Source organism: Centruroides vittatus, unplaced genomic scaffold (assembly GCF_030686945.1).
Source record: "Centruroides vittatus isolate TY-2023 unplaced genomic scaffold, ASM3068694v2 contig_7, whole genome shotgun sequence".
In the NCBI taxonomy this organism is placed as follows: Eukaryota; Metazoa; Arthropoda; class Arachnida; order Scorpiones; family Buthidae; genus Centruroides; species Centruroides vittatus.
The window spans coordinates 2,597,001-2,612,823 of NW_027122442.1; the positions used below are offsets into that span (position 1 = coordinate 2,597,001).

Genomic DNA, 15,823 nt, shown 5'->3' on the forward strand with positions numbered 1-15,823 from the left:
CCAGGTTTTCTCAGTGGGATTGGTATTGACCCATTAGGGCAGAGGTGGCAAACCTGTGGCACGTAAGAGAAATCATCTGGTACGTGACGTATTATATGATTTTTGTCTTTTTCAATCATCCTTTCTGTTTATCACCTGATCATTTTTTTTTCAATCAGATTTTTTACATTTATTCGAATTAAAGCGTATTCGTTTAATTTCTTTAAATATTATTCGAAGTTTAAAACTTTGGCACACATTAACATCTTTAAAGCTAAGTATGCTTACAATATGGCACGCAGACTCAAAAAGGTTCGCCATTCCTGCATTAGGGGATCAATAAAACTTTGCAAATACTGGACAAAAAAAATTCATTTAAATATATTAAAAATTATACAGAATTTTTGCTCTTAAATAAATGTAGGAAGATGTCTTAAAAATTATGTAAGAGGCTATGACATATTTACCTGTATATATATATATATATATATATATATATATAATACCTGTATATCGTATTTACTTGCATATAAGACGAAGTTTTCATTCATTTTTCACTGCTTCAAAAATCTAGGTTGTCCTATACACACGAGTGAAGGATTCTTAGTGTTGTGGCCAACCTGGCAACACTCAACGTGTCACCACAGTCTTTGTTTCCCTCTTGAGTTCATTTTTACCACGTGCGTTGTACTAGTGCCAGTGTGGTTGTTCGTACTGAGAGATAGTAATGCCCGCAAACAAACGTTATAAGAGGGATACATAAAACAGATGTATGTACAAACAATCTCTTCGAACCAGTACTTTTAGTACAGATCCCAACTTTACAGATATTAATATTACTAATTAACAAAAGGGTGGTCTATTGTCCTCATAAGAATATAGGTAACGTGCATGCGTGCATACAGTATCAACCCGACTGACTTACAACTAAGCTTATACCTATCTTAAACCTAAGAAAAAAGAAAAGGAAGAAACAGACTTAGGGAAGTATGTCAGATAGACAGAGGAAGATAGAAAATACCCAGGTCTTCTTAAGTGTAGGTACCAATGTGAAAGGTGTCTCTTTAATATTGTGCTTTTGGATGCTTCCCTCCTTCAAAACAAAAAAAAATGGTGCCTCATAGATCTCCAGTCATACTCACTGTCTTTACGACTCTTCTCTTTGTTCTTTTCGACCTCTACGATCTTCCTCGGCTTCGCAGTTCCCTTTGTCTGGTTTGGAGCACTGCATTGTCCTGTCGTTCACTCTGAGATCTTGAACAAGAATGACTCTTCCATTGGCAGTTTTGCCTCCGGTCCTTGCCTTCCTTTTGTTTCCCCCCGAAAATTTGGAGAAACGATAATTCCCCTACCCTTTTGTTCTACCAAGAGTTCTGAGAAGGGGTAATCCCTCCTTAAGGCAATGAGATTTAAGACACAAGCTTCTAGAAGAAAGTTATGACTGTAGTATAAAGAGACAAAGACGTTACCTTAACAAAAGGTTTTATTTGTGTCTAAAACGCACGACTGTTACAATTCAAATGCAGCGAGAAACAGTGCTGCCAGTCCAAGAGACTAGCTACTGTGGGAGAAGTGTTGCCACACTGTGACCCTACTACATTCTCCCCCACTTACATTACGTAATATAGTCCTTCAAATAACCGGGCTGACGGCGCTGCCTTGCAGGACGAGGCGACCCGATTACTTCTGTTGGGGTTGAGAAAATATCTTTTTCTTCGACTTGGGAAGGATACGAATCGCTCTCGCAAGGTGGAAGGGGCGTTGCCTGAACATCAGAGCTAGCTTGATCAGGAATCTGAGCTGAAATATTAGGAAAGACAGTGTCATCTTTCGAGGATTCAGGCAAAGGTTCACCTCTAGGCGCTATGTGCCTTAGGGACACTGTTGATGTCCGCCCATCTGGGTACTGAATGTGAGCATACTTAGGATTAACCTCCAATAACTGAACTTCCTCTACTAGAGGGGTATATTTATTGGTGCGGTTATGTGAACGTAGCAGGACAGGTCCCGGTGATAGCAACCAAGTGGGAAGGCCAATACCTGTTCCTGTCTTCCGGGGGTGTCTGAAAAATCTTTCATGCGGCGTAGAATTTGTAGCAGTGCATAGGAGAGATCAAACAGCATGTAATGCATTGCCTACTACATCTTCCCACTGATCAATACTTCGATTAGTCGAGCGAAGAGCTAAGGAAATTGTCTTCCAAATAATACCATTGTAACGCTCGACGAGACCATTACCCTGAAGATTATAAGGTGTGGAGAAACTAGAAGCAACATCAATAGAGGTGAGGAAGGAATGAAGTTCACGAGATAAGAATGCAGCTCCTCTATCTGAATGTATATGTGAGGACCCAAACGGGGGTCGACTAGAGGGGATGAAATTGGAGATTTCTATTGTTTAATGAAAGTTTTTTTTCTGTATTAGAACAATGAAAGCTGCGAATTCGAGAAACGCGCACCGCGAAAGGAATCAAGTTCTGTCGCGACAATGACCTCTCCTGCGCCCTCCATCGGGTTTCGAATTGGCACCAGGTGACAATGAGAGACCAATGGAGAGGCGATTTGGGGGAGAAGGATTATAAAACCATCGTTTCAAGGACAAAAAGGAGTTCTTGGTTGGTCTTGTTTGGATACGTGAGTTTCCTCTCTTGCCGTGTGTGTTCACGAAATATTTGGGATACGAACCTTTCGGACTTTGTGGAGGCATTATCAACTGTGGTGTTTCCTAGCAATCTCCCGATTCGTCGGTTCATCCAGGGATCGCCATCGAGCCGTGTTCTACGCCCCGGGGCATACGGATTGTTCACCGACACATTGAACTGCCAGCAACGAAGACACAGAATTCTCGAACTTTATTGAACTTTATTCTCCGCGATTCGGATTGTGAATCTCTTCACACAAGAAAGATTCGTAAGGATCATTATATTTTTATTAAACGGTTTTCGATGGTAACCAGTCTCAGTGAGTCATCCACCCTCACATGACCGTCTGACCGCTCGACGCCGAAACATTCTTTCTCTCCCATCGGCTAACCTTACATATATATGATGGGACTCCAAAGATTTGAACAACAGCTGATGAAGGCACTTAATAACAGTACTACTGCTGACGTCTGGACAGGGGAACACAAATGGAAATCTTGAATATTCATCTATTATTGTCAGAAGGTAACGGTTCCTCGACTTGGAAGGAAGAGGACCTTTAAAGTCGATGTCTAAACGTTCAAAGGGGGACGTGGCTTTAATAAGGTGGTTTGAAGGAGCAAGAAATTTTGGTTTTAATTCGGCACAGATAGGACAAGAAGCAGTTAATTTCTTTATTTCCTCCAAAGAAAATGGTAAGTTCCTACTACGCACCCAATGATAAAAACGAGTTACTCCTGGATGGCAGAGAGAGTTGTGGAGAACAGAGAGTCTCTTCAAATCAGGAAGAGCACAGCAAATTCTTGATAGAGCATCAGCAACGGTATTTCGACTACCAGGACGGTAAATAATATCAAACTTGTAACACGACAGTTCCAATCTCCATCTTAGAATCTTATCATTTTTAATTTTACTATTAGATTTAGAATGAAACATGAAAACTACCGAACGTTGGTCAGTAATTAATATAAAATGACGTCCAATTAAGAAATGTCTCCACTTCTTTAATGCCTCAACTATAGCATATGCTTCCTTCTCTATGCTAGTGTGTTTTCTCTCACTACCATTCAAGGATCGTGAGAAGAAAGCCACAGGTTTACCTTCCTGAGACAGCGTAGCACCAATAGCGAAATCAGAAGCATCTGTTTCGACAACAAAGGGCACATTGTCAGTAACAGGAGTCAGGGTAGAACGAGATATTTCAGCTTTCAAATCTGAAAAGATCATGGCAGCCTCAGTTGGGAGTGGAAATGACTTACTCTGGGCTATAGGTTGAATTTTCTCACTAAATCCCTTTATCCACAGGGCATAATGGGCCAGCATTCCTACTGTTCGGCAGAGAGATGTAATATCTGTAGGTAGAGGTAATTGTAGCAAGGGCTTTAGACGCTCGGGATCTGGACGTATAGCTCCCCCTTCAATTAGGTAACCTAGTATACAAATAGATCTAGAAGAGAATGAACATTTCGCTTCATTGAGTGTTAAGTTATACTTAAGAGCCATGTCCATAAAACGAGTGAGATTACGATCATGTTCTTCCTGAGTTCTTCCGCAGACAGTAACATCGTCCAAATAAGCAAATGTGTCGACTAAACCTTCTTTAGTAATCAACTGAGAAATAGAACGTTGAAATCCAGCAACACCATTTGTGAGACCAAAACTAATCACCTTAAACTGCCACAATTTGTTACAAGCTTCAAATGCCGTATAATGTCTATCTTCTTTCGGAATGGGAATTTGATGGTAGGCTCTACGTAAATCTATCGTACTGAAAACTTTATAAGAGGCTATTTTTTGAATCAAGTCATCAATTCTAGGGAGAGGGAATGCATCCAACTCAGTATACTTATTAATAGTGCGAGAGTAGTCTATAACTAACCTTTTCTTTGGACCAGGTACAATCACCACCTGAGCCCTCCATGGTGAATTGCTTTCCTCAATTATACCCTCAGCCGTCAACCTCTTAATTTCTGCGTCAATGAAATCCTGATCTGGTTTAGAGAACCGCCTAGATTTAGTAGCGATAGGCCTTATGTCTTTAGACAAATGTTTGAAGAGATGGGCCGGTGGCACGTTTGCGAGCACTGCAGAACAGATCAACAATGATGTATGAGAGCCACCAAATTTGAAGGACACATCAGTATGCAAAGCCAGGAAATCATGCCCTAAAATTACATCAGCACATAAACCAGATAAAGCCGACAGCGAAACGTTCGGATAAGTATGGCCCTTTAAGTTAATAGAAACTATGCATCGACCCCTCACAGTCGAACTTAAAGCAGTTGTAGCCATAGAAACTTGAGCGGAATGTGGAATAATTTGGAGGCGATGACACAATGCAAAATTATAATCTATGAAACTTTTGGAACCGCCAGTATCAACCAGGGCCCGAGCTAAGATGTTGTTTAACTGTATATTAACCGTAGCTCTAGACAAAGGACTATGAGCAACAGTTGCCAAGGTTACAGCAGCCGCAGTCGGCTTACTCCCTTTGCTTTTACAGACTCTAGAAAAGTGTCCCCTTTTTCCGCATCTGTTGCAATCTTCGTTTCTGGCAGGGCATCTGTTGCGAAGGTGCTTCATGTAGCCACAATAAGGACACCTACGCTCAGTAGCGGCCAACACGTGTGAGGGTAAGGCATTAACTTCGGTATTATTTAAATTCTCTTCCGCCAACTCCTTTTCATTGGAGATATGGATAGCACTTACTGTACTAGTATTAGAGACAAAACTTTCAGACTGAACACAGGCGGATTCTAAAGCACGGGCTTGAGATAAGGCATCTACGAGTTTTAAAGTATGGCTTTCTAAAAGGCGCTGTCGTATCTGAGGCGATAACAATCCTGCAATAAAAGCGTCACGTACATATTCACTTTTATACTCTTCCGCCGAAACAGAGGTAAAGTTGCAGTCCTGACTTAATGTCCTAAGATTCTGATAGTACTGGTCAATGGACTCACCGGGTTGTTGGCGACGATTAATTAGGCAATGACGAACGAAAATTACATTTATAGGCTTCTCATATAAGGCAGTCAAAGTCTTAATGGCATCCTGAAATCCAGAGCACTCTGATATATAAGTGTAGACTAAGGGACCAACGAAATTAACAAGAAGACTGAACTTCCTCACATCGTCCATTTCTGTTGATGATACGAAGTTCTCGAATGTTCTGTACCAATGGGACCACTGTTAAGAGGAACCACTAACATTCGGATCGACATTAAAATGTTCAGGTTTAAGTAGGCTATCCATCTAAGTAGTTATAGACACGAATAAATTGTAGTATAAAGAGACAAAGACGTTACCTTAACAAAAGGTTTTATTCGTGTCTAAAACGCACGACTGTTACAATTCAAATGCAGCGAGAAACAGTGCTGCCAGTCCAAGAGACTAGCTACTGTGGGAGAAGTGTTGCCATACTGTGACACTACTACAATGACAAAAGGGAAGAATCGAATATAAAGATGATAAGATATAACTAAAATACATATAACAATATGGCGGATGGCCACACCTGTCCTTGTACTGCAGTTCCAAATAAAATTATTTTATTTTTTTTAAGATCTATGATTATTTGGTCTAAAACACAAAGCATTTTTGCAATAATTTCTGTTAACTGTGTATAGTTCATGCTCCATTATAGGTCTACAGTCTATTTATGGTAAGTTGGCACCTACCATAAACATTAAGACACACCCCCTTTGTCTACTTGGTTTAATTCTACATCCATCAATTAAAACTACATTGCATCTCATTCATCCACAGAAAATAGTTCTTCCTTATTTATAAAATCATTAGTGAAATATAGGTCACTTAGCAATAATTATAAATGTAGTTATTTCATATTAGTTAAATTGTTATTTTTAATGAATATTAGCATATTCTGAATTATTAAAAATAAACTTTTTCTAGTCATGCACATTAAAATGTATAAGGCAAACAACCATGTTTGCCTTATGCACGATGAATGGAAAACAAATATTATCAAATGTGCATTTGATAATATTTTATTTGTGATTAAACAAAATAAAATTAGAATTGTATTAATAAATTTAATTTTCTTTATTTTGATTCCTAAAGTCACACCTCATCCTATATGCGAGATTGTCTTATACATGAGTACATATGGTAACCTTGATAATATATAGTATATAATATTGAAGGAAATCAAAAAAATTTTCTTAGAAGGGGCAATGCATGAAAAAGGTTAAGAACCTGACATATCATGTATGATATCATTCATAGTTTGTACAATTTCATGGTTATTGATTAAAATTATTAAACTATTATATGACTTCCAAAGGAGGAAAAAAAGTTCAGTTATTTTTAATTACTATTCATTAATAAACCTTGCAATCTGTTATAAAAAATAGAAGTTTGTTAAATTTGTTCCATAATGAATTTCTCAAATTTTATATTAATAAACTAGAAGAAAAGTTTGTGAGGTGCACGAATACCGTACACAAAGAAACTGGAATTTTTAAAATCAAAATCTTTAATTCGCATAACAGGATACAGGAATTTTTGTGGGATGCCAGCAAAAAAAAATTTCTTTTCCCGACAGGTATATATATTAGTATAGTTACCGACACTATGGCGAGAATACCAACATATGTTAAATCTCGTGACGATTCCTTTCTTTTTTTACAAAATAAGCAGTCTACTAAGAATAATTAAAATATATGTATATCTTACAACTAAACTTATAACTAATTATAATTAATGTAGGACGATAGATAAATGTAGAAGAATAAAGTAAAGAATAGAATGAAAGAGAAAGGGGTACCCAAATATTTCGGCGTTATTACGGTGCGATATACACACATATATATATATATATATATTGGATGGATCTCTACTTAATCACAAATAATGTTAATTTCTTCTCTAAAACGTAAATTCCTTGACAGATGTGGACAAAAAAATACTCTCGAACGTTTTTTCGATCGAGATTTTCCTTCTTTCTCTCGTACCTCTTTGTCATCTCCACGTGGTCCCAAAAACGTGGTGGAGAGCTACCTTTGGTGGATCTTTCCTTGTCCAGTTCTAGCCAAAGAATGACCACTTGGTCCCCGTTCTACCCTGACGGCCACATACCGTCCCACTGTCCTTAAGAGACCACCTGCTGTTGCGCCGTTAAGCACCAGTTGGGAGAAAATTCCAGGAAGGGAAGATAATAGTAATAGGAAGAAGAAATAAAGAAAAATATATATTCTAATATAAAATAGAATACAACTGTACAGTACAATAATAGCATTTAGCCACAAGTTAAACAAAAATTAACTATTGTTACACAATCAAAATTAAAGATAAAATATAAATAAACAAAGCTTACTGGAATTATTTATCCGATAAATGACAACCTTTTTTTACGTTCCAGCAATATTCTATTTCGTAAAAACGTTTTCAACTGCCTTCAGCAGCCATCTTCAGTTAACCAGTACAAAAGAACTTAGAACTCTAAAAATACGCACGTGGAGTTCTAAACGTATGAAAATTAAATGAAATTCGAATGCGCTCATGCAGATCGTTGGTAATGCGCGTACACGGTAAAAAATGGCGTTTCTTAAGATGTTCCGTCGGTAACGTGCTTACACGCTAAAAAACATCAAAACACGCCGTTTTTAGCGTGTAAGCGCGTTACCGACGATCTGCATGAGCGCATTCGAATTTCATTTAATTTTCATACGTTTAGAACTCCACGTGCGTATTTTTAGAGTTCTAAGTTCTTTTGTACTGGTTAACTGAAGATGGCTGCTGAAGGCAGTTGAAAACGTTTTTACGAAATAGAATATTGCTGGAACGTAAAAAAAGGTTGTCATTTATCAAATAAAGATAAAATATTTCAATAATATATTTTATTGCTATTACATTATTAGAAATTCTCTCAAATTTATAATTTTACTTAACTAAAACAGCTTTTTTAAAAATAGCAGAATGTTTCAGAATTTAAATAGGTCAATTGATACTATAATAGGGGATTGGTCTAATCTACTTTATGTTTCGTGATGTAACAGTGATGATTAACAATGAATCAACAACATTGACATTGACATTCACATTAGATAATTATGGTTAATTAATAGAGAAAGTTTTTCTTGTGCCAAAACAATTATTCAGACTTACTAATTAATATAAAATAATTTTCTAAAAACACAGGCAGTTAGACTGCTATCTTTAATAATTACAATAAAGTTAATTTAATTCTAAATAATAAAATCAAAATTAAAAATGATATTTTTACGTTTTAAATTCTAATGTAAAAAATCCATTTTACATGACTTAAAACTAACATTATTTGATATTTTAAATTTTATACAACTTTTTTAAAACCACAATGAAATGTGAAGACACTTCATTTGTGATTTTAAAAAAATTATACAGAAAGAATCTAAATAAAGTTTCAAATAATGAAAAATATTAAATAACTTAATCCCAGCACCAGTTAGCAAACTACTCGCTGGTCACCCCCCTAATTTATAGAACACCTGCAATCAAACTGTCCCAATTATGTAAACTAAGTAAAAAAAAATACATTTTTTAATTTTTTTATTTTTAATTACTTATTCAGGAGAAAGGAAATTAAAAACTGAAAAAAATTAAACAGAAAATTTTAATATTGATAAACTTATTTTCTGTTTAACTTCAAAAGATTACAACATTTTGAACAAACTATTTCATCAAGAGGTTTTCTTGTTTTAATATATTAATTTTGTAATGCATCAAATTATTTTTAGAATTTTCTCACTGATGGAGTTTAATATTTGTTGAAACCATTAACAACTTATTCTTTTGTTTTAACTCATGACAAACTTATAAAAAAACGAAATTTATTTTCTTTGTATCTCAATCTCCAGTTAATTACATTAATAAAGTGTGATAGCTTTTTCTTTTAAGTTATTAAATATTCTGAGATGAAAACACACCTTTTCTCACTTCATTCCATAAATCATATTCCACATTTCTGTATATTTCTGGATCAAGTGCTTTTGCAACTTTATAAGGAAATGGAGGTATTCCTTGTGCAAGAGCCTTTCTTATTTCAGTACTTGCATCTTCCTAAATATTAAATATTTTAATAATTTTAAAATTTTGTAAGTATTAAAAATAAATTACATCATTAAATCTTTAATAACTTTAACATATTAATAAAACTGATCCAATTTCTATTTTTATTACTAGTTAATACAACTTAGAACATTTCAACCTTCCTAAAATATGCAAACAATATTCTCACTAACAAATTTTCTTGCAATATAACTTATTGAACTAAATAACCAATAAAGTTTATGGAATATAAACTTCATTGACCTAATAGAAATATTGTTTTTTTCTGTTCCGAGAATTTCTATTAAATAACTGGATGATAATCTTTTTGTTGTATATTAAATAACAGTGTTTTTCTCAAAAAGTAAAAATATTCTTTTTTTTTTTTAAAAATCTTTCTTCTATAATTAATAGTTTGAACAAATACAGTCAAACCTGTTTTTATGCGGTGGATAGGGACCGCATAAAAAAGTCTCACATAGAAAATAACTCAAAACCGTACGAAATAGAATTTATTGACAACAGATGTCAGCACTTGACTGCATCGTCTCATCAATCGTCTGTTTTACATATTTTTGTCCAGGTGGTGTTTTGTTGACTTAAAAAATAAATTATTTCATTTGTCGCGTATTTGTGCAATAATATTACTATAATAAGTTTATTTAGCTATAATAAGTCAACGTGAAACATGACAAATCGCACGAGACTAGTCGCCGACTATACTGCACAAATAAAAAAAAATCGCATAAAAAAAAATCGCACAAAAACAGGTTTGACTGTATATTGACTTTACATCAAAAATTTCAAATAGGAAAATAATTCATTAATAGCAGCAGAACTACAGCATCCCAAAAAAAATAGAATCATGAAATAATGTCAATTTTTCATGTAATTATATAATAAAATCATAGTAATTATACATATATTATTACACAAGTTAATTTTTTTTAATCAAAATCAGCACTGATCAAAACATTATATGGAAAAAAACAAAGTGGTTGTGTACAATGTACTGTCTTGTGACAGCACTCTTAAATAATAGTGTCATCTCCTACTCAGAACAGTCCTACAGATCAGCCATTCCATCTCATGACACAGTTAAATGCTTGAAATGGCACAGCAGTGCAGTGCCATTTGTGTAGCAATGCTGTGTTACTGTAAACATATGGCCTCATGGCAAAAATCAGTTACTGGGTCTAGTATCAGAGTGGCAACAAATTTTGGCCCAAAAATATGAAATCAAGGCCCATTTTATATATATAGTTGATTCCGCTTGATAAAACAGCATTGAGACCAGAGCTTTTTGGGACTAAAAACAGCAGGGCTACTAAATGAACATCCCAATAAATTATGATATAATGAGTTATGTTAAAGAGTTATGTTAAAGAGCTACGTCAATGTGTGTTCTCACCAATAAAACAAACATCTGAGTGCAATAAAACCATTCTAATGATGAGAAGATATTTCTGTACAAAAAAAATCATTGCAATACAATCTAGAAAATGGGAAGATTCTCTTACTAATCTTTAATTTCACATGCATTGTCCTTATGCTGTGTTGTACAGAATGATTACCAGATTTATTGTAGGAATCTGTCTAGTGTGACGTGACATCTTTTGATTGACTGCACCAAAAGAAAATCTGCACAGATAACCAGTGTGGACATAACACTGTCTTCATTGCCTTCCAGTATGATGTAGCACCGTAGTCCATTAATGAATTTTCTGGCAGTGTGGCTTGTTACTGGCTCAGGCTCAGGAATGTCATGTTATATTTGTCACTTTCTTAGTCTTCTGAGATCTTTCGATGTTTTGCCATGATTTCTGCCACAATACTGTCTTTCAGATCTTCACTTTCTTCGTGGCATTCATGATTGTTGCCAACTCTTAAAAACTAATTGTATTGATAGATTTGTTTCACTTCTACATTAACATCACTCTCATTGTTGTTTGCATTGTCGAGTCTGAGTGCATGAAACCACAGTGACCAAAGCAGTTTTGAATTGTCTTGCTGCTTATCTTCTGCCAACTGTCACTTAGAAACTGGATTGCTTGTAAAACATTGACCTTTGCTTACTTTGATGGCAGTCGAAGATGACATTAGTAGATCTTCAATTGCTTAGAGAATAAAATTTACCAGTTATCTACAGAATCTTCAAGTTCTTTATGATCACAATGTCCATTGGGGCTGCATCAAAGAAGTGGTCTGGGGAGGCAAAAAAATTCAATCTGGATGTTTTCCAGTCAATCACAACAAGGACAGTTGTCCAACAGCAAGATGACTTTTTTTTCAGCTTTGTTCTAGCTCTTGATCCCACATTTTAAGCCATTCCTTAAAATGTTCAGAATTCATCCATGCATTTTTGTTTGAACAGTAAACCACCGTGGTCCATTCAAAGAACTTTAAAACATTGGGACTTTGCACTTTTCTAATGACCAATAACTTTCGTTTGTCACCACCTGACAAGTTCAAGCAGCACAGCAGTTATATGATCCATTGCTTTCTTGGAACAGATAAAGCAATGTGTTTGTAGCACAACAAGCCATCTGGCACAGCATGATAATAAAGTCCAGTCTCATCTGCATTGTAGATGTCATCTGGAAAAAATGTCTCCAGAAGTTTGGGCAATTTGATATTTTTTTCATTCATCTGCATTTGCAACGTTGGCACTTCTCACCATGAGTTTTCTTAAATTTGATTTCATGTTTCAATTTCCATCGAGACAACCAACCATTTGTAGCTTTGAAATCATGGTGATTCAGCTTCTTAGCAAGGACCTCTGCTTGACATTTGAGCATTGGAACACCTTTCACCAGTTACAGCAGCAAACCATTGAGAGCAACGTTGACTTCTGGATCCTTGTCCTCACATTTCTGTTTAATTCCTTGGCTTCCTTTGCAGGATGTCCAGTCTTCTCGAAGTTTGTCTTCATGCTTCATCAAGTGTGAGATTGTGTTTCTGGACACACCTGTCATCTCCACCAGTTGCTGGTAGCTGGTGCAAGGAGTTTCTTTTCTGATTTGATCTAGTAGATCAATTTTCTTAGAAAGCATTAATTCAATCTGTGGCATCATGAATTGAACACCGAAGAACTGAAGGACAAGTACTCAATCTGCCCTCCAGACTGTTAATGGCCAGAAAGACAAAAGTGGGGTGGGGACGTGAGGTAGGGAATGAAGAATTTCCAAGAATTTCTGTCTCATCATTTTGTATGGCTGCAGTACACACCTTGTTGAAACATGTGGTCAAGTCAATCTAACACAATTCAGTGAGAAAGGGAAAGACAAGAACTGCACTCTTGAAAGGTTTCTTCTTTCTTAATCACAATTGACAGCTGATAAAGGAAACAAGACTGAGGTCACATATGGAAAAGCACAAAATATCCAAATTTGTGTCTTGTTTATTTTTCAAGAAAAATACTGTGCAACAGGGCACTAAAAGCAGGGCTAGTAGGTGAAGTAAATTATGCTTGGGTTATAGGATCTGATTCTGTTCTTGAATGTTTTGTCATAATATGTGGCATGTCCTACTAACTGACCAGGCTAATAACTGGAATAGACTGTATATATGAAATGGGCCTAAATATATATGGGACACATGCACATATCAGCTGGATGACTGAGGAAGTTAATGTGTCAGTTTTCTACTTTGGGGACCCAGGATCAGATCCAGACAGTACTAAGTATATAATAATTAAAAACACTGTCTTTTGGCAGTGTTTTCAATGATTATGTACTTTGTACTGTACACATTTATAAAAAGTCTTCTTCAGGAAATATAGAACATACTTAAAATGCAGGTATGATGTAAATGATGCATATTCCAAATAAAATTTGTAATTTAAATCTGTATTCTTAAGATCAAATGTAAAAATTTTATCATCATACAATGTTGTAATAAGAGATGCAATTATTTTTGTTAATTTAAAGGTAAAGTTTTTGTTTCAAAATATTTTTTACCAAACAAACAATGTCAACAAGGCATTATAGAGCTTTTAAAACTTTAAAGAGCAAGACTCATGGTTCTGAGAGTTCAAATGTAGGTTTAAACAAGGAACAATGTCTAAGTACTAGCATAGCTTTTTTGTTAATTTTAATATTAAAATACTTTAATGCTGAAAGATTCTTTTTAATGATTATAAGTGCTAAGTATTAGTCAAATATGGGCACTATCATATCAGTCTTCAGGTCAAAGCTAATGATGCATATTGTGGCAAGCTGAATATTGATTCACATGGGCTACACCACAGTGATTTAAGGCCTGAATTAGAATAAGACATTTAAAATTTAATGCAATAAATGAATAGATAATGCTTGTATTTTGATTATTAATTTATTTTTCTTGAGTGAAACAATATATTGAAGTAAGAAGTGGCCACCAGGCAAATGGTCTTTTGCAATTTTCTGGTAGGCCAGAAAATTGCACCAGTGACTTGGTCAGAACAGAGGTGTAGAGTACTGAGATGTTTTAACATTAACATTGAAAAAACAAAAATTTTGAATCTTTAGTTTATATATATATATATATATATATATATAATTATAATTTATTTATTAATTATAATTTATTTTAAATAAATTGTTACATATAATAATAATAATGGTTACTCAGTACCCTCTCAAATTAGACCACCAAAACCAACCACTGATCATTAATCAAACACAATGTTAACAAATTAAAACTATTGAATAGCAAATTTGATCTCCCTACCTTTGGACATTTAAATATGTACATTTTAGAATTTGAAAAAGCCTGTATGTATTTTTTATCATATTGTAAAATATTAATAATTTAATCAGGTATTTTTCACATAAATTTAAAACTAATTTTTGGATATGTTATTTAATATTACAAATTCACAACAACAGTTAATTATAATGGTTATACTGTTGAGATTTATTTTTAGGCTGCATGGGAACCCAATAAGGTACATAACTGTTGTTTTACATTTATATCTTTCTCAATTCTTATTACAAATTATATTAACTGCGACAAATGTATAATGCCTTAATCTATCCTAAAATTAAGACAGTGGACATAACAGGCAGATGAAATGAAGACTGTTAATATGGGAAGACGTCTGGTATCCCTCTCTCATTGGAGATAAATACTGCTATTGGAAACAGTTTTGACCTGGCAATCTTCCACATTCTCCTCCTCATTGAAAGTAATTTCCTTTGTACTTCTACATATCAAGAAAAATTGTCCCATATTTTCTTATCCACCTGCATATATCCTTTTTCTCCACCCTTCCCCGATTTATTGCTCCTCTAGGCAACATACCATCAAGACAAAAGAGAAAGATCAAAGAAAGTAAAAATCCATATAAAAAGGAATATATATATATTTCTACAATATACTGTCAAACAATTAACTATAACTAATCATTTAAATATAATTCATGGCAGTTGACTGTCATACTGTATGACTTCTTAGTTTTAAATTTACATAAACTACATTAAAAATTTTTACTAATCTAATACAAAAACAGATTAATACAAACAGGTGATTAAATATTGCATTGTAATTGAAAAGTCTGATCAAAAATGTTATCTTCAGGGCCAGATTTTATGGGGAGAGCATCCTAGAATGTGTCCAGGAGAAAAAAAAAGAAAGAAAAAACAAGAAATAAAAATGATTCAGGAGATGAAATATAGACTATATTTATAATTATTATATGAAATCAAAATAGAGAACACCATAGTAGAATAGGCACAGGCATTAGTTGCTGCAAGGGTTCCAACAAATCTATTCTTGGTTATCTTTAGTTTATGATATAATCAAATAATGATAATGATATCATATTGAGTATCAATCATTTCAGAAGTTGCTACATTCTAATAAATCCATTTTGACATTGATTACTGTTTATTTGCATTGCCAACAATAACATACTATTAAATAAAAGCATTTCGCATTTGATTAACATTCGAATATTTCTAAGGGTTACAAGATAAAAATAATTTGCTACCACATATACACAATAGAATCATCTTAATGTAATCACTTTTGTACAGTACTTGCCTATAGTGATAATGCACATCCATATGCTGAGGGTAATATGAAAAAAGTAAAAAAAAAAGTACACTTATCCAAATAAAGTAACAATCCAAATACTGATCACAATAAACAAAGTTTTATAAGTGTATTTTAAC

General features: G+C 34.4%; 1 protein-coding gene across 1 annotated transcript in view; it reads right to left on the reverse strand.

Annotated features, from left to right (window-relative positions):
* LOC136980496 (OTU domain-containing protein 4-like) overlaps positions 1-15,823 on the reverse strand; it is an 89,477-nt gene that overhangs the window by 25,562 nt on the left and 48,092 nt on the right. Inside the window, 1 exon segment of the mRNA XM_067276626.1 lies at positions 9,548-9,680. Coding sequence (XP_067132727.1) covers positions 9,548-9,680 — 133 coding nt within the window.